Genomic DNA, 24,287 nt, shown 5'->3' with positions numbered 1-24,287 from the left:
CAGGACTCCTCACAGAGTAATGGTGCTTTTCCACTGGTCAAATCTGGTCCTCGTCCTGGAACCAGGCGCATTTCAGTCTCAGTTCGCTCCGGGTTCCAGGCGAGCCGAGTAGGTACTAAAGGGTGAGGTGTAAACCCTGCAGAGAGCCCTGATTGGCCAGAGAGACCTGTCAATCACCATGAAACGCAGAGCTCATTCGAATTCAGCACAAACCGCCGCTCTGTTTTAGTTACAGCAGCTTTCACATTATTATTATTTTTTTAATCGAACTCACAACGGCAGCTCGCAACTTTACCTCGATGTGTTTAGAAGAGGTTTAAACGCTCCGTGAGCCGACGGCCGGCGTAAATCTCGAGAAAAACTGATCTGTGAGAACTGCCGGGCGGCGGAGTCGTGTTCAGTCCCAAAAAACAACAATTAGTAACACAACGAGTAAACAGCGCCTACATTTGCCACGCCGTGGAAAAGCACCTTGCGTAATATTGCGTAATATTTGAGCTGTTGTTGTTGTTGTTACAAACCCGAGCGTATTTCACCAACCACCAACAAATCCAGTCAGCAGGATCCAGCGGCCAATGACTGACTACGGTTACATGTGTTTATAAGAAATATGAGCTTGTGGATCAGTGGTGTGGGCAAACCTTGGCGATGACTAAACAATGACCAACAAAAAAAACCTGTGAAATCCACACCACATTGTCAATGTTAGTGTTATATAAAGCCTTCAGTGTGGGCCAGGCATTAGTCAATCCTCCAGGAGGAGGACATTTGCTCACGCTGAACCATTACCTCACGGGGCTGTACTATTATTTGCAACAGAAGCTGCTACTGAGCAACAAATAAGGGAAAGGATCATTAAACACAAACTTGCCATTAAGCATCAGGCAAACAGAATGACACCCATGACCAACCCTGGCTGTGCCCTCTAATCAGAGCAGGTTTCCCTTAGAGAAGATGGAGATGGCCACAGCCTCCATGACCTTTTTAAACAAACACTTCATGTGCCATTCCTCAGCCGCCGAGCACCAGCGCAATTAGACGGAGATGAAACCATTTTACAGCATTCCCAAGACAAACTCGGATCATCTTCACGTGGAGAACAAAAAAACGGTGCAGAAGCTGTGGTGGTGGGGTTAATATTTTCGTTTATTTGTGCAAATGTCATGAAATCAATGATACTTATTCTGTTTTTAGCTGATTTACAATTAGATTATACATACAATATATGGGGGGAAATCATGATTAAAAAAGTAACAAGAGAAACAAGATGCGAAGAGGACTTTCTTTAAAGGTTTCTTTCTCAAATACAGACTCCTCCTCCTTCAACACATGCTCACGTTTGCCTTCACTGAACGTACAGCGGTATCTGAACACACACATCATTGTCACCATTCACCACCGGACCGTTTCACTTACGTCATTGGCCATTTAACTAGGATTAAAAAGGGACAACAGAAAAGAAAACAGATGCCAAGGAAAGGAAGAGGAATGGAATTCAATACAAACTGTCGCACAGATCCAAGTCTCTTAAGCGTACGATCACACGGCCTGAGATGAATGCGGAAGGAACGTGTCGCACCGCAGGCTAACGATGAGGTCTCCACACAGTGATGCACGGCTCAAACGAAGCAAAAAAACAAAAACAAAACAAAAGCACTGTTTTCTTCTGCCTTTTCTCTGGGGTTATCTGCATCTGCTTTGTCTGTTCCTGCCTCTGTCTTCTTCGGAGGATGGCAACAACGGACTGAAAGGATGGAAAGAAGTGCAGGGTGTACTCTACTCGCAAGAATATACAACAGTATGCCTCACAAGCTCTGAGAAAGAGAGCAGGACAGAGCGAAAGAGTGAGAGGAATAAAACCTAAATTAGAGACGACGGGCAGAGAGAGAGAGAGAGAGAGATGGCATGTAGGGGTTGGCTTTAATTTCCCCAGGTAGGAAAACCCTGGTGTGCATGTGTGGGTGTATATACATACTATATCTCTCTATACGTGTGTATACACAAACAAATGAAGATGTACACTCCCCGCGCAGAAACAACGGGCCAAGCCCAAAATGGCACCACCTTGAGTTTTTAATGATATTCTGTAAAAAGACAACGTTCACGGAACAAAGACTACAATCCACTGAGAAGAGCCTGGAGAAAAGTAAATCAGGATCATGGTCTTTGTTCTGCTCAGAGTCTAGATTTAAACCCTGTAGAGAATAAATGGGTTTATATTAAACACAAACAAGTTAAGAAACATTTATCTCATCAACCATCAACATCGCATACTCACTTTCCTTAGCCTCTGGTGTAATTCTTGCTCGTTAAAAGCTTAACAACTTGCCATTTCAGGTTTGGCCCCTTATTTATTTTTTTTATTTTCTTTGCAGAGGAGTGTGTGTGTGTTGGTGTTTATTTGGACCCTACAGCACCAGCCCCTCATAGGCGGGACGCTCAGACTCTGGCGACTCTCTCTGCAGACGCAGGTGCTCCAGTGTGTTGTGGAAGTGCTTGTTGATCTGCTCTGTCTCCTCGCTGGCCTCCAGGTTCGGCAGGTCCTCACGAATCTTCTGGATCAGCTGATTCAGGACCTGAACGGTCACCTGGGAACATTTTAATACAATAACATTAGCCCAGTTAAACCTACGGAGTACGCTCTACCATCATGAGCAGAAGGTTTGAACACCACTGATGCAATTTTGTTGATCTTCTAGTTCACAATAAGTTCACCCATACTTCAGCAGAGTGCATTTGGTTTCAGCGCGTAACTGACTCGCGCAGCGAGAGAGACGACTCAAACGGTTTTATTTGGCAGCCACAATCTCAACAAACAATAATCAAGCCACTACATATGTTTATAAAGCGTAGACTTTCTTTTACTGGCTGGCTTCTTCCCACTGAGAACATTTAAATACAAGAGTAGTGTGAGAGGTCAGGAGGGTCTGAGAGTGGTCGCCTCGTCTACAGGCAATCAGAGTGAAGCTCCCACTTTCCAACATGTTTGGCATTTAAAGGGTTACTGGGTTAGAAACGACAAAACAAACAAAAAAATGATCATTAATTAAATCACACCTTTTTTGCTAGAAAAATAAAGCTTTTATGTTGACATGCATTGGTTTACTTTTTTGTCGTGGTATCGAAATTGGTATCGAGAATCATGGTGTGTGGCGTGTTCTCTCTGTGTCTGCGTAGGTTTCCTCCAGGTAACTGTCTGTGAGGAGTGTGGTGTGTTCTCCCTGTGTCTGCGTGGGTTTCCTCCGGGTGACTGTCTGTGAGGAGTGTGTTGTGTTCTCCCTGTGTCTGCGTGGGTTTCCTCCGGGTGACTGTCTTTGAGGAGTGTGGTGTGTTCTCCCTGTGTCTGCGTGGGTTTCCTCCGGGTGACTGTCTGTGAGGAGTGTGTTGTGTTCTCCCCGTGTTTGCGTGGGTTTCCTCCGATGCTCCAAAAACACACGTTGGTAGGTGCATTGGAGACTGGAGTGTGTGAGTGAATGTGTGAGTGTGTGTTGCCCTGCGAAGGACTGGTGCCACCTTCAGGGTGTGTTCCTGCCTTGCACCCAGTGATTCTGAATAAGCTCCGGAACCACCACGACCCTGAACTGGATAAGCGATTACAGATAATGAACGAATGAATAACTCAAAATAGGATATTTTCATTTAAACTGTTTTAAATCTTGAAATGGTTTGTTTTATCAAAATACTAATTTTTTAGTCAGATTTTGAGATAATATGTTGACAAATACGTTATTTCATTTGAAGAATTAAAGACCCACGTGCATCTAGTAAGTTAAAGAAAGTGGGCACGTCAGTTACATCATTATTTCAAGACTTCACCTCAAAATTTCATCATATTTTTTGCCAGAAACGAAAGGATAAAATGTCTCCCTCTGATAGGGCTACGCTTCCATTCTCCAGTGAACCTTTTTCCGCTGCTCTCGAGTTTATTGCTGGAGTTTTATCCCTCTGCCTCTTGGCATCGAGCGTGGTGATTTCAGGCTTGTGTGCCAGAGCGTCCTGTTCCTCTGCCAAGGCTTTCGATGGAGATTACAGAGCTGTTTTAACACCTTTTAACGGATTTTAACACCTGTGTCAGTGATGGATGCTTTTTCAAGTAGACGAAGCCACTAATTAGAAGGACATTCTGGGAAATAAAGTGTATGTCTTGCTCTGGCAGGGCATCAAAAAAGAACAAAGCTCGCCAATTAAGACTGGAGTCCAATACGTGGTTCTGATATATATCACAGCGAGAAGCACACATCAACACACGTGACGTCCCCAGCACCAGAACCGGATTCTGAGATGAAAGAGCACTCGAAATGTGTCTGTGCTTTTCTGGTTCTATACTGGGAGAACGTCTGGTCCTCAGCCCTGAAGGACACAGAAATGTGACTGTAATGAGCGCCAGGCCACAGAAAGGCACACCTGGGGTGAAGGGGAGCGAGGAGCGGAGGAATACGATAGACACATGTGAGATGGAGAGTGAGAGGGGGACCATTTTCCTGCTTCGCCTGTGAGGGTAATCAGAAGTGTGTGACTGTCACTTGTGGTCCTGGTGAGCTCTGGCAGGCACCAACTCAGTCTGAGGCAGAGGGAGGGAATACACAAAGGGAGCAAACTACTAGTGATGCCCTGAAATGGAAATTCGTAGTTAAAACAACATTGAAATTTAAGACAAATAAAATGCACCTGTCCCACTGCCAATGGTGCAGCAGTCGGGGGTCTAACGTTATTAAAAATGCTCAGTAAAACCCTTAAACATATTATTTGACCTATAAGCAAATTCAGGCTCAGGCATGACTTTATATTCTATTAGTCCTGGTGTTTAATGTTTAAATATTCATAAATTCATTCATCTGTAACCCTTATCCAGTTCAGGGTCGCGGTGGGTCCAGAGCCTACCTGGAATCATTGGGCGCAAGGTAGGAACTCACCCTGGAGGGGGCGCCACTCCTTCACAGGGCGACACACACTCTCACATTCTCTCACACGCCTATGACGTACTCCCTCGTAATGTCAGTTTGCTAACACTCTCGAGAGGGCCGGGCCCAGGCCGCATCTAGTTTGCGTGTTTATATAAACACACCTTAAACGGTGGAGCTCAGTTACAGCCAAATAACTCGGATGAACACCATCTTCATGTTTTAAAATGGCTCTAAACGTGACAAAATGTGACAGAGTAGAAAGTTAACTTATTAAGAAAGACAAGAAAAAGTAATGTCTGGCTTTAGCTGGTGCTAATACTTCTCTCATTAGTAACTACTCCAGCGGATGTTGGCTAGGTGCAGAAACAATGAAAAATAAACATCCCCCTGGCAAAGTAATGTCAGCAGATTGTCGACTAAGAAGCAAAGGCCTTGTGTAGAAAAGGGGTCTTTATCAGTGCTGCACCATTTTTCTGTTAGCCCAAGGGCTCTTCAAAAGAGGCAGCTCCTATTATTTTCCAATACAAAACCCCAAGGCTGTTTCAGGATAATAAACACTTGTTTTCAAATCATAATCTCCAGCGTTATCACCTGAGAATTAAGACCGCAGTGAGCCAATACTTTGTTGTAGATTATTCTTTCAATACGGATTACTTCTTACAGATAAATATGTTTTGAAAAGCGCATCCCTAACACTAATCAGTCGCAATGTAATTTAGGATTAACTTCCTTGGCCAAAGAATTACACTGAGCCCAATGCAGAATAGAGACACAATTAACATCCTTCGTTTTCTTTTTCGCCACTCAAGTCGGCTCATGACCTTTGTGTCGTTATACGCTAAAACTGGCCACGGGAGGGTGAGCGAGTTATTATTAGTATTATTTTTTTAAGCCAAATGTCAACCCTGTTCATCAATAATAGAAAAGCCGTACTTTGCCCAATCAATGCTCAGAAATCCAGCTTTAACGCCACCTTGGACATGAAAGGAGAAAAACTAATCATGGACCATCCTCGATTCTCAGGATAAATGTAGGTCAGGGAGTATCTGGGCAAATGTGGGTCGGGAAAAGAATGAAAAACGAAAGTGGAAAAGAAACTAAAGGAAAAACACAAACTGGAAAAGCTGTGGAGAGAGAAGAGAGAGGAAGAAGAGTGTACCGCGTCATTCTCTCGCTCGTAGAAGCAGACGTATCTGTTCAGGATCTCGATGAACAGCTGCACTTGCAGAGACGGGTCCATGCACTGATTAGCGATCTTCAGAGCCTTCTTCAAGCATTCCATCACTCGCTTCCCATCGCGGATCTGACGACAGACAACACACAACCAAAGAGATTCAAATCTCAGCATCTGTAAAGGGATCCGTATATAAATAATACACTTTATCTACCAAACATGTAAATGTAACACTAATTTAGAGGAGAAAATCAATAAAACACAGCTGTGTGCGAAGGATAATGTGCCCCTGTTCCGACTGTAGATGGACTGACTTTGTGATTAAGATAGTAAACCTGTTATACACTAGGGCTGTATCGAATACCTTTTTTTAGGGCTTCGATCGCATAATTCAGCAAATAATCAGCGTGTGTGTGTTTCGGGGGGTTCCTCACTCCCGGACTTGCTCAGACACTGTGTGGCTAAAGGCACAGTGTACACGAGTAACCAGAGCTTCGTGGGGGAGGTCTGGTGTAATTCGAGGCGTAAAGCTGACAAAATGAACTGTAGATCCGCCACACTTTGTTGTAAGTAGATAGTTGTAGGGTGTTGTGCTCTTTTAGGCTTCACTCTGGAGGTTTATGTTGATGAGGCTGAACACGGGTGGAGTGCTGGGGGAGCAGAGTGTTTTTCTTTATCGCTGTTGAGCCTGAATACAGATGGAGGAGTGGAGCATTGCCTTCATTAATAGCCACATTTATTCCAAAAAAACAAATACGCGAACCTCAAAATTAAAAAACGAATACCCAATGAACAACCACCTGAACAGAGGAATATTTGGGGCCAGCCCTAATATATAAGTGTAAATATATAATTTAAAAAAATAATAGATAAATAGGGTGGTGCAGCAGTTAGTGTCGCAGTCACACAGCTCCAGGGACCTGGAGGTTGTGGGTTCGATTCCTGCTCCGGGTGACTGTCTGTGAGGAGTTGGTGTGTTCTCCCTGTGTCTGTGTGGGTTTCCTCCGGGTGACTGTCTGTGAGGAGTGTGGTGTGTTCTCCCTGTGTCTGTGTGGGTTTCCTCCGGGTGACTGTCTGTGAGGAGTTGGTGTGTTCTCCCTGTGTCTGTGTGGGTTTCCTCCGGGTGACTGTCTGTGAGGAGTTGGTGTGTTCTCCCTGTGTCTGCGTGGGTTTCCTCCGGGTGACTGTCTGTGAGGAGTTGGTGTGTTCTCCTTGTGTCTGCGTGGGTTTCCTCCGGGTGCTCCGGTTTCCTCCCACAGTCCAAAAACACACGTTGGTAGGTGGATTGGCGACTCAAAAGTGTCCGTAGGTGTGAGTGTGTGAGTGAATGTGTGTGTCTGTGTTGCCCTGTGAAGGACTGGCGCCCCCTCCAGGGTGTATTCCCGCCTTGCGCCCAATGATTCCAGGTAGGCTCTGGACCCACCGCGTCCCTGAATTGGATAAGGGTTACAGACAACGAATGAATGAATGAATGAATAAATATACACTATATAAATAGAAAACAGTTTTTGCACATTTTAATATATTTTCATTTTTGTTGTTTACTTGCAATTTTTTTTGTGTGTGTGTGTTTTAATGTGTATTTTTTTTTAACTTTATATTCACTGGAAGTGGACCTCAGGGTAACAGGACCAACACAGCGACAGCATGTTAAACCTTTTAAAAAGTGCAATAACATAAATGTCATATTTATGGAGGCTCCTACAAGAATTAATTTCTCACTTTAACAGCCTCAACAACATGAGTATTTTGACCAGGGCTTTATCCAGACGTCAGCAGCCGACTATATAATCTGGAAATACAGCGTGTGCAGAGCTGTGTGTCCAGCTCCAGACCCCAAATCTGTTGTTAGGGGCAACGCTACAGCTCTCACAAAACGCAGTGTTGTTCAGCAAGTCGCAACGGGCTCCTCGCATTTGCTTCATTAGTGTTATATCACAATCTTCTACCTAAATAAAGAAATCACAGACCAACACGCTTCACGAGAGCCCGCGGGCGACATTAAAGCTCCGCAAACTCATTAGCACTTCTGTGTCCTACCGAGGAGACGTGGCGGATGTCTAAGAAACACTCTGATGGAGAATGTGTTTGGCTGCTCATAAGTGCTTATGTATTATTAAATCAGTAGAGAGGACTAGAGAGTCAGCTCAGACCCAAGAACGGTTATTAACACATTGAAAGGACTACAGAGAGTACTGGGAAATGAACTGGAGTGGCATCGCTTATGTATTTAATCCCCATCACCAATAAACAGATGAGCAGCAGTTGATTTTCCCCAATTCCCCAGCCATAATAGGCCTCATCAAAATAAGACTGAAATTCTAATATTCATCCAGTTTAACAGACATGTTTCAAAATATCTCCCTGCTGAGCGTAAACAATCCCCCAATAACGTTTTTTGGATTTAATTAGAGCTAATTCCAATTCCCACCATCTGCAAGCTTCCTGTGATATCACACAATGCCACCAGCCTAGGAAGGGTGCGGCAAGCACACACATCCTCCGAGAGACATGAGGCCAGCCCGCCGATACTTTTCTAATTGCTGCTAACACGAGGCCACTGATGAGTCGCTGGAGAATGTAAACCGCCCAGATCTGTCACATCAGATGAAAGACGACCCTGCTGGCTAGCGCCATGAGCAAAGAGACTGGGCCGTCCTACCCTCACAGAGAGCGAGGTCAATTCTGCTCTCTAGGACTCTTGGGAGGGGAGGTGCCCTCCTCCCAAATGTACATAGTGCAGTTTCAGCAGTGCTGACGCCAGAGTCATAATGACAGAGGGTCTATGTTGACTACTGCAAATTACAGGAGCTTCATAATGATTTTGAACCTGTAAGTTTGTTTAATTACATGTTGGATATAAAATGAGACACAACAATATATAAATAAATAAATACATAGATACATACATACACACACAATAGCACCCCCCCTCCCTTGTGGGTGCGAGTGAGTGAATGAAGATGAATGCATAAGGCACATTTCATTATGTAATAAAAATATAAATGTATGCCTCAATAATTTGTGCTTATATTTGAAACCTGCACACAACCCACACCCGAATATATAAATAAATCTGTTCTCAACACTGAGATCTGATTGATCTAAGGACGCACCAGTGTAAGAATCTAGAATTTAATGAAATGCAAATGAACAGAGCAAATCCACCAAATCAAAACAGATGTTCACAGTCAAGGGCAATTCGTGCTCTTAACTGCAAAAAGAAACGCACATTCATTTAGCATTGTATTGAACTGATATTGTAACTGATGTTATTCATGAAATTTCTGGCAGTCACTTCTCTTCATATTCCCTGGGCAGCCGTATGTAGATCACACTTCTTGCATCAGTTCTCAATCAGAATTCCTTCCACATGCTCCAACCTCTACAACTGCTGTACCTCACAGACTTCTATTCACAGGTTAAAGATTAGAACTGAATGTGTGGAATCACACCCTCGGATGTGCTGCAGTAATCTTAAACTGAAACACGTATGAAAGAAAACATAGCATCTCTTTACATGAGGGTGCGCCTGAGCTGCACAATATGAACATAAAATTATTTGGACATTAATATATGCCTAAAGTATTTGTTAATTTGTTTGTATCTGGAGCCCACCAACTCACACTCTGTGAAACAAGACCCCTAAGTCAGTCTTCTGTGTGCTGCCTAACTCATTCATTCATTATCTGTAACCCTTATCCAGTTCAGGGTCGGGGTGGGTCCAGAGCCTACCTGGAATCATTGGGTGCAAGGCTGGAATACACCCTGGAGGGGGCGCCAGTCCGTCACAGGGCGACACACACTCACACCTACGGACAATTTTGAGTCGCCAATCCACCTATCTGGACAGTCACCCAGAGGAAACCCATGCAGACACAGGGAGAACACACCACACTCCTCACAGACAGTCACCCGGAGGAAACCCACGCAGACACAGAGAGAACACGCCACACTCCTCACAGACAGTCACCCGGAGCGGGACTCGAACCCACAACCTCCAGGTCACTACAGCTGTGTCTGCCTAACTCAAAACAAGATAAAACAAGCTGTTATGATTCTGCACTGTGCTGAGACTTAAGAATTGCCCCGCCCCCTCGTCTGAGTCTGTCCAATCACAGCCCTGGTCCCATGTTTATGTGAAAGCGCAAAGACATGGTTAAACGCAGCAAAACAGACACGATGAGCATGGTGAAATAAGAGCACCGAGTTAAAATGGAGAAAACTGCTGTGCGCTCGGGGTCGGGGTGAACAGCGAGCGGCTCATTATCATTTAAAGGAACAGGCGCCGAAAGCGTGAGTTCTGAACGGGGTGCTTTATTTCATTCATTCATTTCTACAGGCTTGTATAGGAAATAAAATAAATGAATTAAAAATAAATATATATTTGAATAGTCCTTGCAACCTCTATCTTAATCTGTCTTTATGACACAATCAGTCAGAGGCAACCCATTTTAATCACAACATCACTGTGACATAACAGCTTTACTGACATTTTATGTCCATATCTTGTAGATCTACGGAACGGCGATACGGATATTTGTGCTCATATGATCCCAAATGCCACACACACACGCTCTGATTTAACATACCATCCCAAAATGATAAATGTCACCAAATGGCCACAGAAACCTGTCATGAGTGAGATAAGAAAAACCCAGGCGTGCAAGAGAGAAACTAAAAACACATCTATACCTCAGACTGGAGATACACCTTCTGCTCGAGCCTCCTGTTCTCTCAGAGAGCACCCTTTCAAGGTAAAAGTGGTAATTTAATTATTCTGAGCCTCAATCTAAAGAACAGAAGGCTTTTTTCTGTAACTATACCTCTCTCCGTCTCCCGAGCCATCCTATCATTTACAGTGTGCAAAGACCTGGAGAGTGGCTATTTGTGTTATTTTGGCTCTGTTCTCCAGCACGTGGCACTAGATCTGAAATAATGACTACAGGGCTGAGGAGCAGGATGTGAGCTTTATATTAAAGCTCTTTCTTTCAATACTCTTCTAGCCATATAGATATGAGTCCCTCCATTTCAGCTGACCATGAGTAATTGGTGCATTACAGGACAGGCAGAGCATCACAGGGGACAGAAAACCACCAAACCATCTGGTCATTTCCGTAGCGGACACTTCAGGGAGTCGTTAATTGTGCATGAATTAAAGCTGGGATAATGAACTTCGGCCACACAGTTATTATTTTGTTGCGAACACGATGCACTGAGCTCCACGGACAACACCAGCCCTGACACTCGGGGCAGCACTGTGCGTATTCAGTGTTTATAATATGTGTTTAAAGAGATATTTACCGATCAATTTACAATTCTTTGTTGAAACTCCTGGGGTTCTTTTGCATATTCAAGTGGAATATTTAGTATCTAATCTCCCAAGAAATCTCTAGTGGAAAATTAATAATTCATGGCCGTTTAGTTTGGAAATTAAATAAATGAAATGGGTTTCTGACATTTCTCACGCTCTCAAACAGAAATATAAGGAGTTCTGTAAAAGACTAACCTTTCCTCTTTTAGAAATAATGTATGTGTTGTGTACAGTTTGCTTCTTATGTGTAAACTTAGGGCTGGGTCATTAATCGACATTCAGAACTATTAATCGACATAATCTTGTCTATATCTGTTATATATTTCTTTTAGTTCTATATTTTGAGAGACAATCACATCTTCACTTATAACCATCTTCAGGATATATTTTGTCTCTTAATACAATCTTTCCATGTATAAAATGAACAACAGTGAGGACAGTCAACGATGTACACTTTTGGCAGGGAGCAATTTCATTCATTCATTCATTCATTCATTCATTATCTGTAACCCTTACCCAGTTCAGGGTCACGGTGGGTCCAGAGCCTAACTGGAATCATTTTTGGACTGTGGGAGGAAACCGGAGCACCCGGAGGAAACCCACACAGACACAGGGAGAACACACCACACTCCTCACAGACAGTCACCCGGAGGAAACCCACGCAGACACAGAGAGAACACACCACACTCCTCACAGACAGTCACCCGGAGGAAACCCACACAGACACAGGGAGAACACACCACACTCCTCACAGACAGTCACCCGGAGGAAACCCACGCAGACACAGAGAGAACACACCACACTCCTCACAGACAGTCACCCGGAGGAAACCCACGTAGACACAGGGAGAACACGCCACACTCCTCACAGACAGTCACCCGGAGCAGGAATCGAACCCACAACCTCCAGGCACCTGGAGCTGTGTGACTGCGACACTACCTGCTGCTCCACTGTGCTGCCCAGGGAGCAATTTACAAAAGATAACAGAAGAGGAGAAAATATATAAATATATAAAACAAAAGTCTACAGTATCAAGGAATGAATTGCATATCAACTTTTAAATTATATCTGTCAATTTGATATAAATATATAATCACACAATGATTCTTATTCATTGGATATTTCCACAAAATATGGTCGTTCTATATCGAATAGATTAGTTCTATTCTGTTATGTCCCCACTGTGTGTTCATGTACTGTCCCTTTAAAACTCATCTCCAACTCTCTGTAAGAATAATAATAATAAAAAAACGTCTTTAAATCTTTAAGATGATCACTGGACTTTACTTGGAAACGCTGTAAGAAAGTGCAGAGCAGCGAGAAGAAAAAGGCTCAGGTGCAGGGATTGATGAACTTGAACTGGAGAAAGTCTTTGTTCAGTGCAGGGCAACGAGGCCCACTCCTGCAGAACCCACTGAGACACTGTGCGCTAGTTCCACACTCAAGGCCCAATGATCTTTTTGGGGATGATCCGCACTTTGAACAGCAGGGTGATGGAGTTCGGCTCAGTCACTCAAGACTAAAATAAATAAAAGGAAATGCAGTGCTGCATCTTAATGAAAATCAAAAATATAATCTCATTTATATCCAAACCCTGTGCCTCAAAAAGATTGCAACTTTCCACACAACACCTCGGCGCTTCTGTGTCAAAATTAAATAAAAAAATCAAACTGATTTTCAAAAAATCAAAAAATCAAAAAAAATAACTGTAAATCAAAAAGCATTTTTGTTTAAACGTGTTCATCCCTGTGAATCCGTGCTGGTTACCAATGAGTGTTTCTAAAACTTTCTTTAAAAGGAACATATTCTCCCCTTTTCCACAAAAGAACACAGTTCTGGGGCCTTAATGAAGAGCCTGTGATATGCTTTGTTCAAACTATCACAAGGATCAAACACCACAGCAGGGTTCTCCCTCTGTTTAAACATCCCTGATCAGAACGGCTGCCTTCAGTGCAGTTCCTTTGAAGAGTAATTAAAGCTTAAGGGCTATTAGTTCATTAGCAACTGAAATGTATTGTTCTGTAATATTTAAATAGACCAGCCTTGCTTAAAATCTGAACACAGCTTTTCAAATGGTCAAAATCCCATTCATACTGTGCTCAGTTACACTTCTGGATCAACTCTACAGACCAGGAGAACTTGTTATTGTCTCAACGCATATTGACACTGTCCAAAGAAAAACACGTATCCCCATTTTTAGTTTAGATTCATTTGAACACAGCTGCCGTCCTTCGCATTCTATGAAAATATCACGATGAATGGACCAACAGAACTGCTCTATGACTTCCATAAAGAGTGTTTCCTTCTCCTGTAAAACAACTATTTTGGAGATACATGTTCATCTAGAGACAGCAACAGAATCAGCTAAGCAGCGGAACCACCCCCTGATGATGCTCACCCAGGCCATGGCTCAAATATGAGCCCGTATTTGAGCATTTTTTCAAAGTTGAGCTAGGAGTGGAGTTAGCTGAAAGCAGCAGGGTGCAGTTACTCTTTAAATGATAATGAGCTCCACACAGTTCACACACAGCACGGACCAGCTGTGTCGAGCGAGATTAACAGTACCTCCATTTTAACCGCGTTCTCTTTCTTCTCTGCTCTTTTTTGCTGGTTTTGCTGATTCCCTCGTTTCTCATTATCTCATTTCTCCTCTTTGGCCTGGCCTGGTCTCGTCGGCCTTTTTCACAGTGTGTTAGTTGGCGTGCTCCAGATCCACTGGATCTGCGTGGGTTTCCTCCGGGTGACCGTCTGTGAGGAGTGTGGTGTGTTCTCCCTGTGTCTGCGTGGGTTTCCTCTGGGTGACTGTCTGTGAGGAGTGTGGTGTGTTCTGCCTGTGTCTGTGTGGGTTTCCTCTGGGTGACTGTCTGTGAGGAGTGTGGTGTGTTCTGCCTGTGTCTGTGTGGGTTTCCTCTGGGTGACTGTCTGTGAGGAGTGTGGTGTGTTCTCTCTGTGTCTGCGTGGGTTTCCTCCGGGTGACTGTCTGTGAGGAGTGTGGTGTGTTCTCTCTGTGTCTGCGTGGGTTTCCTCCGGGTGACTGTCTGTGAGGAGTGTGGTGTGTTCTCTCTGTGTCTGCGTGGGTTTCCTCCGGGTGACTGTCTGTGAGGAGTGTGGTGTGTTCTCCCTGTGTCCGCGTGGGTGTCCTCCAGGTGCTCCGGTTTCCTCCCACAGTCCAAAAACGCACGTTGGTAGGTAGATTGGTGACTCAAAAGTGTCCGTAGGTGTGAGTGGGTGAGTGAATGTGTGTGTTTCTGTGTTGCCCTGTGAAGGACTGGCGCCCCCTCCAGGGTGTATTCCCGCCTTGCGCCTCGTTTGACACAGAGAACTGAAGAGACACCATTTGCCCTAAAGCTGAAGTCTGATTTTAGGAATTCTACACTTCTCTATGAAATATAGCATCACTCACGGGTGTCCATTCATCAGTTTAAAACAAAACACAGACAGAAAGAATGGTGCATTTATTACACACATTATCTCACATCTCTCCCTTATTCTTATCCTCATAAGACCTCACAAACAGATACAACGAGAAGGGCCGAATTTACAGATTCAGGAAATGATTGAAACATATTGCTGCATTGTGTTTTCCAAAAAACTCTGGCTTATCTTTTAACATATGGACATTTCTTCAGTAATTTTTGTTGATCTCAGTGTTGTCCACCGTTTTCCTGCGCGACTGTTTACATGAAAATCAATGGCACCAACGTTTTAGCCACATGCTCTGTCCTCTCTGTTCTGTGGATTTTTTAAAAAGCTGTTACTTTTTCTCTCTCTTTTTGTAAAAGGTAGTATATTTAAATATTAAATAAGTATTTCAAATGCAATTTATGAATATTTCATTTTACATGGATATAATTACATTATTGTGCTATTATTATTATTATTGAAATCAGTTGCAATAATTGGTCCTATATATAGTTATTATTCCTGGGACATATCACATTGCAACCAGCCTAGGAGCAGCGCATTAGCTCCGTGCCGATGATGAAGGCGATCAAGTCACTGGGTCCATCCTCAGAGAGAGAGAGAGGAGGTCTGGGGTTAGAAACAACCACAATGAACACATCCTCAAACGTCAAATAAGATTTTCAGGGCATTCAAAGATCTCAGATCTTCAATAAAAATCATCAGGCTGTGTTTTTATTCATTTCTTCTGCCATAACTGTATCCGAGGGCCTTTTAGAGGCAGATCTCTCTCTCTATATATGTTTTATTATTATTATTACTACTGTGAAATATGTCTCTATAAGGGAACATTTCAAACTGAACCCCCCTGAATGACCTTGTTTACACTCGGGAACTTAACTGAGAAGGAAACAATGAGAAATAATTTGAATTCCCCTTGAACTGGACACTCTTGCTGTAAGGTGTGGCTCAGCACGGTGTTATTCCTTTAAATCGATGTCACTGGGTGATTACAAATTTCAGATGAACATATAATTAACTGATCTTCTGAATAGTTGGAGCTCCACTGCGCGACTTGTGGAAAACTGTCCTTCGTGCCAAAAAATGCTGTTTAATTAGCGCCTCACAGCTGAGCACATAGCATGTTGTTATTTACTAATTGGGCTCCAACAACATGCTACGACAAAAGGTCATCATTTCAAAAAGGAATCCACTAAGTAGGAAGACAATAATTAAAAAACTTATTAAATAATGTAATAAATGGAGCGATAAATGATTCATTTTGTGCTGAGAGATTGCAAACAGAGCTCTGCATTTTTGCTCATTCATGATGCCACTCACTGCTCACACACTACAGTTTACCTTTTTGTTTTTTCAGGCCGATGAGCCGCTCGCTGTTCGCCCCGACCCTGAGCGCGCAGCAGTGAGGAGCAAGGAGCAGAAGCTATGTTTTTTTTTTGTCTCCTTCTTCGCCATTCTCGTTTTCTCAGTTTCTCCGCGCTCGTTGAGTCTGTTTTGCTGCATTGAACCTCATTTTGCGTCCTCACAAACTCGAGAACAGTGCAGTGATTGGAAAACCAGGCACTGCGAGCAATAATCCATGTATTCTGACTTGGGCAGCCCACAGAAAACTGACTCTGTGTTCTTATTTCACAGTGTGCGGGTTGGTGGGAACCAGATCCCAATATTAATGTGCACAGGCTGTGAAGGGCATATCTTTTTCATAATATGTCCCCTTTAAACAGCCGACCCTCATTGGAGTAAACCATTATAGGAGCGAAAATAAGCCACAAATGTCATTTTCCATTTTCCGGCTGAAAGTTTCCAGTGGCTGAAGTTTCTCTGTGTCTCTAATCGAAATTCAAATACATCACCTCCAGCCTGTGACCCCTCCAACACATTCACTCTCATTCCAAAAGCATTCATCAGAAGAAGGAAAATGTATCTGAACAAAGCAGAATGAAAAAAACTGAGTGTAGAAATGTCTTATGGTGGAAAGTGACCGACTCACCTGAGTCACTGCTTAAAAAACAGAAAATGGTTTCTGAAGGACGCCACAGATGCTTACACCCCCACATTATTCACACCTACATTAACACCCCACACCTTAACCTGGATTTACATACTCGCACAGACAGAACTACATACACACCTCTGCATTAACACCTACAGATACACACCCCCACACACCTTTACATTAAAGAACCACTCCAAAGAAAATCAAGTGTATAACCTTGTGAGCACGTACGTGAGGTGATGTTTACATGCTAGAAGATGTATGATGAGAGTCAGCTGTGCGTGCTGAGCATTTACGCTTCAATACTACAGCCTTAAGACCTTGGATTCAGACAGCCAGGGTTTCACACGTCACATTGTTAAAGAACAAATGTTTAAGGGTGTTTTCTTAACACCTACAGAAACATCCATGCCAGATGATCCCACAGAAACCCAGGTATACACACCTCCTCTCCATTCTTGTCTGTGTTGCGTCCGGACCAGAAAAGGTGAGCGCAGATGCTGACCGCACGGCACTGGTCCGGTTTCTTCAGCAGTTTTGAAGCGGCCAGAGCACACTGTGTACGAAGAGGCTCGTGATTTTCTTCACTGAAGCATCGCATTCGCTCGAACGTGCCGATGATGAGGGTGATAGCGGCAAGCTGGGCTTTTGAGTCACTGATCTCATCTTCATAGAGAGAGAAGGCCTGGGGTCAGAGAGAATCACAAACAGGATTAATAGGGAAAAAATGATAATGATTCAACAGGGCTTTCTGGCTCAGACACATATACATTTTAGTTCAGCTCGTCCTTGTGTAAAATAAAGGATATTATGGGATATAAACCATGCTGAACGCCTGAAAAACCTCTAAAAACAGGTCTCAGTTTTTCATCAGGGCATATAAAGGCTAAATGTGGAACTTAAAACTTTTTTTAAAATGTCACATTGACTAAATACACAGTGCTGATAACGCAAATACAAAAACACTTCTCAAAATGAATCCATACCCACAGCAGCACACTCAGAGAATTCCAGCCCCACAGAGAAGACCCAATAACTTCCTGTCTGTAATTATCAGTTTATTTTAAGATCATCATAAACGTGATAAACGAAATGTGATAACCATCGTAACGGTTGCAATTTAACAATTTAACTCTGCAAGTGTTGTATTAAGCTTCCAATTTCCTTATTAGGTTTTCCTTAAAGCCTCTAAGGTTTAATTAATTACACACTCATTGGAAAGTCAGGAAGTTTCTGTGTAGTTATGTCCAAGTAAAAGCAGCCAAGCCAACTCTCACGTTTATCATAATACTCCGGAACATTACCGGCTCTATTCACACAGTGGCTCACTGGCATTACTCAGAGGGCTGACAGGATAATATCTGGGTAATGTCTGTGATGAATGATATGGAGACACAGCTCCTCTGGGTAAAGTATGGAAAATTTCTGGACTACCGTTCATGTTCATTTAAAGGTATAAAAAGTTATGTTGTTTAACAACTTTTAAAATTAAAACATTCTGACTAATAACCATTCAGGGACACTGGATAATGACTAAAAGGACAGTAACATTCCTCCTAGATCGATTTCATGTATTTAACGTCTAGCTCTGTGGAGCTGGAACTTGTGAAGATCCTCGATTTCCCTCCCACTGTCCGTGCACATTTGAATTGTGACTCACTCTTACATCACATCTCCTACCACGCCGCTGGTGAGCTGAAGGCTAAAAGCAGAGAGGGACCAGATCCGCACCTGAGACATGAATTCGTAGGCCACAGTTTCGTGGTTCTCGAAGCCGATCTCTCCGGCCGCTAGCGCCCCCTGGAGGAAGAGCCTGAGGGGCAGCTCTGCCAGCTCTGCCTTGATGAGCGCGCTGATGGTCTGGTGGGCGAAGGAGAAGATCTTCTGGCACTTTTTCTCCCATTTATCATCCTGCAGGAGGGAGGGGAGTGAGAAAAATTCCACCAACAGCCAAACTCCCCTTTCTATTCACTTACAAATGTATGACTCATGAGTGGGTTTATGGCGTTATAAGCGAAAACAGAGCTCAGGATTTAAGCCAAAATTATGCAATAGCAACAGAAAAAAGCGTGCATATTTTACTTGGCATTTTAGGGTATTGCTTTGAAGTCAGCAAAGATATTTAATTAAATCTATAATAAATGCAGACTTTCAGAGCCACTAAGGTGCTTTCACTGCGCACATAATCCTTGTGAATAAAAGAAAGAAAAATGTAGAGTTTGTGCTTTCTGTTTGCTCTTCATTCAAAAACACCCTTGACTACACCTGCTGCCGTTAAAAGAAAAGGCCAAAGCCTAGAACAGAGGCTCCAACTGAAGAATACCCACTCTTCGCTGTTGTGTGTCCTTCAATGCCAACTGGAAGCGCTTGAAGAGGACACATGAGGGGGAGTGAAAACGCTAAGAAGGCAGTTAGCAGACTCACCGAGGAAGAGTTGTCTTTGTAACGGAAGGCCAGCTGATAGGCGGCGAACACTAGCGGCGGCAGCGTGTAGCGGATCCTCTGATTACCCCCAGCGCCGAAATGCTTCCTGGCTGTGTTCAAAATCTGTGGGAGGCAAAAATCAAGAAGAAAATATAGGACATATCTGAATAATTCATAGCTCTGAAACAGCGTGATTGCCCCTGTTCTCATCTGCAGATTCAAGCAATTCCATATTCATTAGACACTAATTAGGCCTCTTCTGGGTTTGTGTTGTCAAACTGCACATCCTGTGTATCCTGAATCATTTGTACAAATGCTTCGTTTAAGAGATATGTCAACACACCAAGGCTAACACAAAAGACGATTTAGTTTTGTCGGAATTAATCCCAGTTAATCTGCAAACACACGGCATTGGAATCCTCGAACATGTCTGTCCAGAGCACTCAGCCAAAACTTTGAGAATTAAAGATGCTCAATTTGTAGCTAAGGGAACTCGAGTGTTTCTGTAAACACTTGAACGTCAGCCTAGATTCACACTGATTTACATTTAAGTTCTCGAAGATGTTTCCGCTTAAGTATTAACCTCCTGTTGTCTCTGGGGTCGATTTGAACCCATTTAAAGTTTAACGTCTATAAATACGTCATCTTTTTTGCTTCATATTTACGGACTTTTCCAAATTTAGCCGGGCCTTCACACATTTACTGAAAGCAGCTGTGATCTCTGGCTTCTGTTTGACCCCAGGGTTTGTTGGCTGTGAGAAACACAGCAGAAGTATCAACATTTCACCCATTTCTCTTTCAGTTGTTGAAGCCGAACCTCAGGTTTATAATCTTCAAAACAACTTCGCTCTGCTTTACGTCCATGACCTTTTATTTAAAGTGTAATTCTGTAATCAATAACAAACAAAAAGTACCTCACTCGTAAACCTGAGTAGCAATTTTAAATCTAATCCTAAACTGGAGCTCAAATTGACCCCAAACGTAAAGTTTTTCCTCAAATAAAATTGTTATTTATTCAAGGCTAAGAATACAAGCTCAACAGACATTTTTAAATCCAGAAAACCATTATTTTTTTTATTTACACGCCTTTAAAATGGGTCTCTAACTGATTAGACCTCTTTTAGACCACTGCATTTCATCTTTTCAGCATTTCACATATATTCTGCATGAAATAATAAGTGCCTTAAAAAGCAAAAAATAAAGTGCCATTTAAATATAGAACTCTATTATTTAAAAAGCTACATTTGAGGGCTAATGTTTACAATCTGAAGACTGTAATGCACGTCGTAGTGAAACGAGGCCGCAAACTCGTCTGTGGTCCCGCCAGGATCAGGGATGATGTGTCAGTGCGAAGACTAAAAGCTTAAAATGCACCACGCAGAACTAGCTGTCAATTAGCAGCACACAAACAATTGCATTTCTTTTGAAACTGTCTCCACGAGTAATTGTTCAGAGCCGCAATTAATGCATTCCACATGCAGAGACAGTGTCCGCAGCATCACAATCAAGAATTTCTGGATGCCAACGGCACCATTTATTTAAGCCACTAACGAAGCACAAAGAATTTTACAGCAAGTGAGGGAAATGTTCCAAACAAACAGACATTCAAAGGGAATCACAGCTTTGGTTTTAACGAATATCAAATCAGAGTTTTGTGAAAATGTAATAAAAAAAAAGTATCCAAACAGAAAATATCCTCAGTTTTATCCTAAGTTGTTTTGATATGATTTTCTCAAGCCTCACAGCGGCTCCTTGTCTAAACAACTCTGTTCAGAGCGGCTGCTTCCAGCACCTGCTCCTATTTTCTCCACGCTCGTTGTGTCTGTTTTGCTGTTTAACCTAATATTTGTGCTCTCACATAAACGAGGTCCCATCGCTGTGACTGGAGATATTCAGACGAGGGGGTGGAGCAATTCTAAAGTCTCTGAAGTTGCCAGAAGCAGCACAAAATCAGAACGGCTCGTTTTATCCTGTGTTTTCAGACTTGGGCAGCACACAGAATGATGACTGCGTGGTCCCGTTTCAGTGTGTGGGTCGATGTGCTCCAGATTCTCAAATTAATATGCAGTATACTGTCTGTTTAATATCGTAAAGAAGAAAACCCACTGCTCCTTTAACCGAGGGAGTGATCAATCTCCCCCTAATAAGGACTTTTATATAGAATTGTAGCCCTCTATAGCCTTTATTGCACTCTTAATAAAGCCAGGAATGATATCAATGCTAACCAGGTACTGCTGATCTGGATCCTCTGAATGGAGCAGGTGGATGAAACGGCCCACCAGACTCTGCTCCTCTGCAAAGTCCTCGGGGTCTGGGTCTTCCGCTGGCTGATCCGGCTGGTCCTGAATCAGTGTGGACACCAGATTCAGGATAGCATCCACCTGCAGAGACAAACAACACGTCAACACACTTTTAAGTACTTACATAACGCTTAGAATGAAAATACAACATGATAATCCAAGTTAAAACATGCTATTTGACCAAGGGCATTTAAAAACAACTAATTAACCAAACTAACATCAGTTTGACATACTTGGATATGTAGAACAGCACATGCTAATTGATTTGGAAGAGCAATAGCGCATCTAACAGATAGGTACAGAGTTGTATTGTGTAGATTCAGTACTGAAGTCAAGATACTGGGTGGGTGTCTCTGTGTGCACTGCTACTCAGCGCAGGTGTCGGTTTGTTGATGTGACAGAGCTGGGCAGTTGGCGCTCTCCACCAGCCTGTTGAACTGTCTAGTGATGATGCATTAGCAGCAGTTCAGATAAAAGTGATGGCTGGTGTCAAACGTCACATTCCCGCCTTCACCAACGTGGATCCAATCGGTTTTTCGTTCACAAACCTAATTTGGAAACGTTCTGCACATTTCCACCACCATAAAATGGCTCCCAAATTCAGAAAACATTGTTTAGTAGTAGGTCCTTCACCGAGAACCGTGAGGGCTTCTGTGGGTGTGTTGGGGTCAAGAAGCTCCAGAAAGAGCTCAGAGACTCAAGCGTCATCGATGTCTGATTTGGAAAGAAAAGAAAAATAAATGGTAATAAAAAACAGGAAGCGATTCACTGGATAGCACCGAGGTTCTGAGAATCCTGAGTGGAACTGGTTCAAGAACCAGAGTTCATTTGGTGGAAAAAGGCTGTGTGTTGATGGGGGAGTCCATAGGAATGGTAATATGGCAAAAAAAAAAAAAAAACATGAGTATTAAGATGAAGAAAAAACAAAAGCTCATCCATCCACAGTGAATCACACAAATCAAATCTGCTACTGATTTATCGTTCAGTTGTTGCCCTCCATGTCCTAATGAACACCATTATATGGTCAATGGGGAGCTGATTGTGGATTGGTCCTCTTCATAAACACATCACAGCACTCACCCAGAATAGTGAGGAAAAGAAGAATAAAATGAAGGTACAATAAACCCACACAGACACACACAAAAAAAACTTCAATTCTTGAACTTAGACTCAAAAATAGCAATTTGAATATTGAATACGTCCACTAGGAAAAAACAATTTAAATGGTTCTTCCCGGCTGTCATTTGGAGTTGGAGTCCTCAGCCCGGCCCCTCGCTAAAAGACCGTCTGAGGGAAAGTGTGCGTTCAGGAGCGAGTATTCGGAAAGGCCACGGCTGCTCCTGCTTTACGAGAACGGAAAAAAATCAATATGTCCTTCTGTCCCGGTAATGGAGGTTGAGGGGAGCCCAAACACTTCTCATTTCAGTCACTATTGACATTTCTCTACGTGACGAAGCCTGCAGCCTTTATAACGACTGGAGAGATGAAGTACCATTTTGTAGCCGTCCTTAAAAATGAAAATATTTTCTAAACAATCCAAACACAGCAGCTTCACATTCCACCATTTTACACGGTCATAACAAACAGATCTACATTAGTATGATCTCATTACATTAATTAACATCAAAAGGTAAAGAACCTTTCTCCTTTCCCCTTTAAATCTTGAAGGTCGATGTGTTTGAAAGCTACAGAAACCAAACCCGAATCCGGCCAATAACAGTCATTTGCACATTAATGGGAACAAGCATGTTCAGGCAAAAATGAATACGAACGGACGGTGAATATAATCTAGATTTCAAACACCGTCAAATTTGTTCAGAGAAGTCTCCCTTTTCTTCTCTAATTATCACAAGCCTTTAGCCTGAAAAGGGTGATTATGTTTGTTTAAGCCGTGGATGTGTGCAGGCACTCCGGTTTCTTTCTGACTGTTCCAAGTGCCAGCATGTGAGACCTGATATCACTGTGTGTAAAGAAGCATTATGAAAAGATGGGAAAAATATAAAAGCCAGTGCTAGGGTGGCCAGATTTTACATGGAACAACAAATCCAATGAGTCTGGGAAGCATTCAATGTATCATAATTATCAGAGTAACAATGTGCATAACGTTTCAACAGTTATTTTTATATTTTGACGTGGTTTAAAAGCACCAGCACTACATAACTCCATGTAAAAATATCAATATGAACAGAAATATGACTTACCTTGTTTGTTTAAAGTGATTTAAAGGTTTTTCATCAATAAAGTGTTTTTATTCTGACAATCTGTAGTTTATTTAGTTTGTTGTTGCATAGTTCTTCCTACATGTCCTTTACTGAACTTTGCAGGTCTTTTCCTAGGGGAGTGTAAACAGGCTAACGTGTCGGTGAGTGTGAACTGATCGATGTTTACCTGCTCCTGAGCCAAAATGGTGGTGTTGTAGTCCAGAGTGTTGCTGAGGACGTAGCAGCTCATGCTCTTGCGTGACTCATAATCGAAATACTCGAAGAGCGGTGGGAAGTGTTTGAGCTGCAGAACGGTCAGGATGTTATTGTAGGTGTCCACGGGAATCTTCAGTAGCCTGGTCAGCTCCTTAGAGACCGCGCTGCTGGTGGCAATGCTGCACAAAATGATTAAAGGATTAAAACCGTGCCGCAAATGGATATAAATAAATAAATCACACACAAACATAAGAAAATAATGATTTGGAGACTCTCTGCAGATTAAGCCTGTCATGGCCATGAACATTTAGCTGATTATTTAGCGTCATAAACAC

At 42.8% G+C, this 24,287-nt stretch overlaps 1 protein-coding gene across 2 annotated transcripts in view; it reads right to left on the bottom strand.

Annotated features, from left to right (window-relative positions):
• Window positions 1-1,133: 1,133 nt before the first annotated feature.
• The window catches only part of LOC136678190 (vacuolar protein sorting-associated protein 35-like), a 50,719-nt gene continuing 27,565 nt past the window's right edge, over window positions 1,134-24,287 (bottom strand). For both annotated transcript variants that reach the window (XM_066656131.1, XM_066656130.1), the window contains exons 11-17: window positions 23,924-24,131; window positions 21,461-21,616; window positions 19,236-19,358; window positions 18,543-18,722; window positions 17,257-17,496; window positions 6,064-6,207; window positions 1,134-2,588 (exon numbers count right to left, since the gene is read on the bottom strand). In XM_066656131.1, the coding sequence (XP_066512228.1) occupies window positions 2,409-2,588; window positions 6,064-6,207; window positions 17,257-17,496; window positions 18,543-18,722; window positions 19,236-19,358; window positions 21,461-21,616; window positions 23,924-24,131 (1,231 nt within the window). In that variant the 3' untranslated portion in view covers window positions 1,134-2,408. The remainder of the gene's footprint in view (window positions 2,589-6,063; window positions 6,208-17,256; window positions 17,497-18,542; window positions 18,723-19,235; window positions 19,359-21,460; window positions 21,617-23,923; window positions 24,132-24,287) is intronic.

The sequence above is a fragment of the Hoplias malabaricus genome, chromosome Y (genome assembly GCF_029633855.1).
Source record: "Hoplias malabaricus isolate fHopMal1 chromosome Y, fHopMal1.hap1, whole genome shotgun sequence".
In the NCBI taxonomy this organism is placed as follows: Eukaryota; Metazoa; Chordata; class Actinopteri; order Characiformes; family Erythrinidae; genus Hoplias; species Hoplias malabaricus.
The sequence above is the reverse complement of the archived record's forward strand: the minus strand, read 5'-3'. Positions and strand labels throughout refer to the sequence as shown.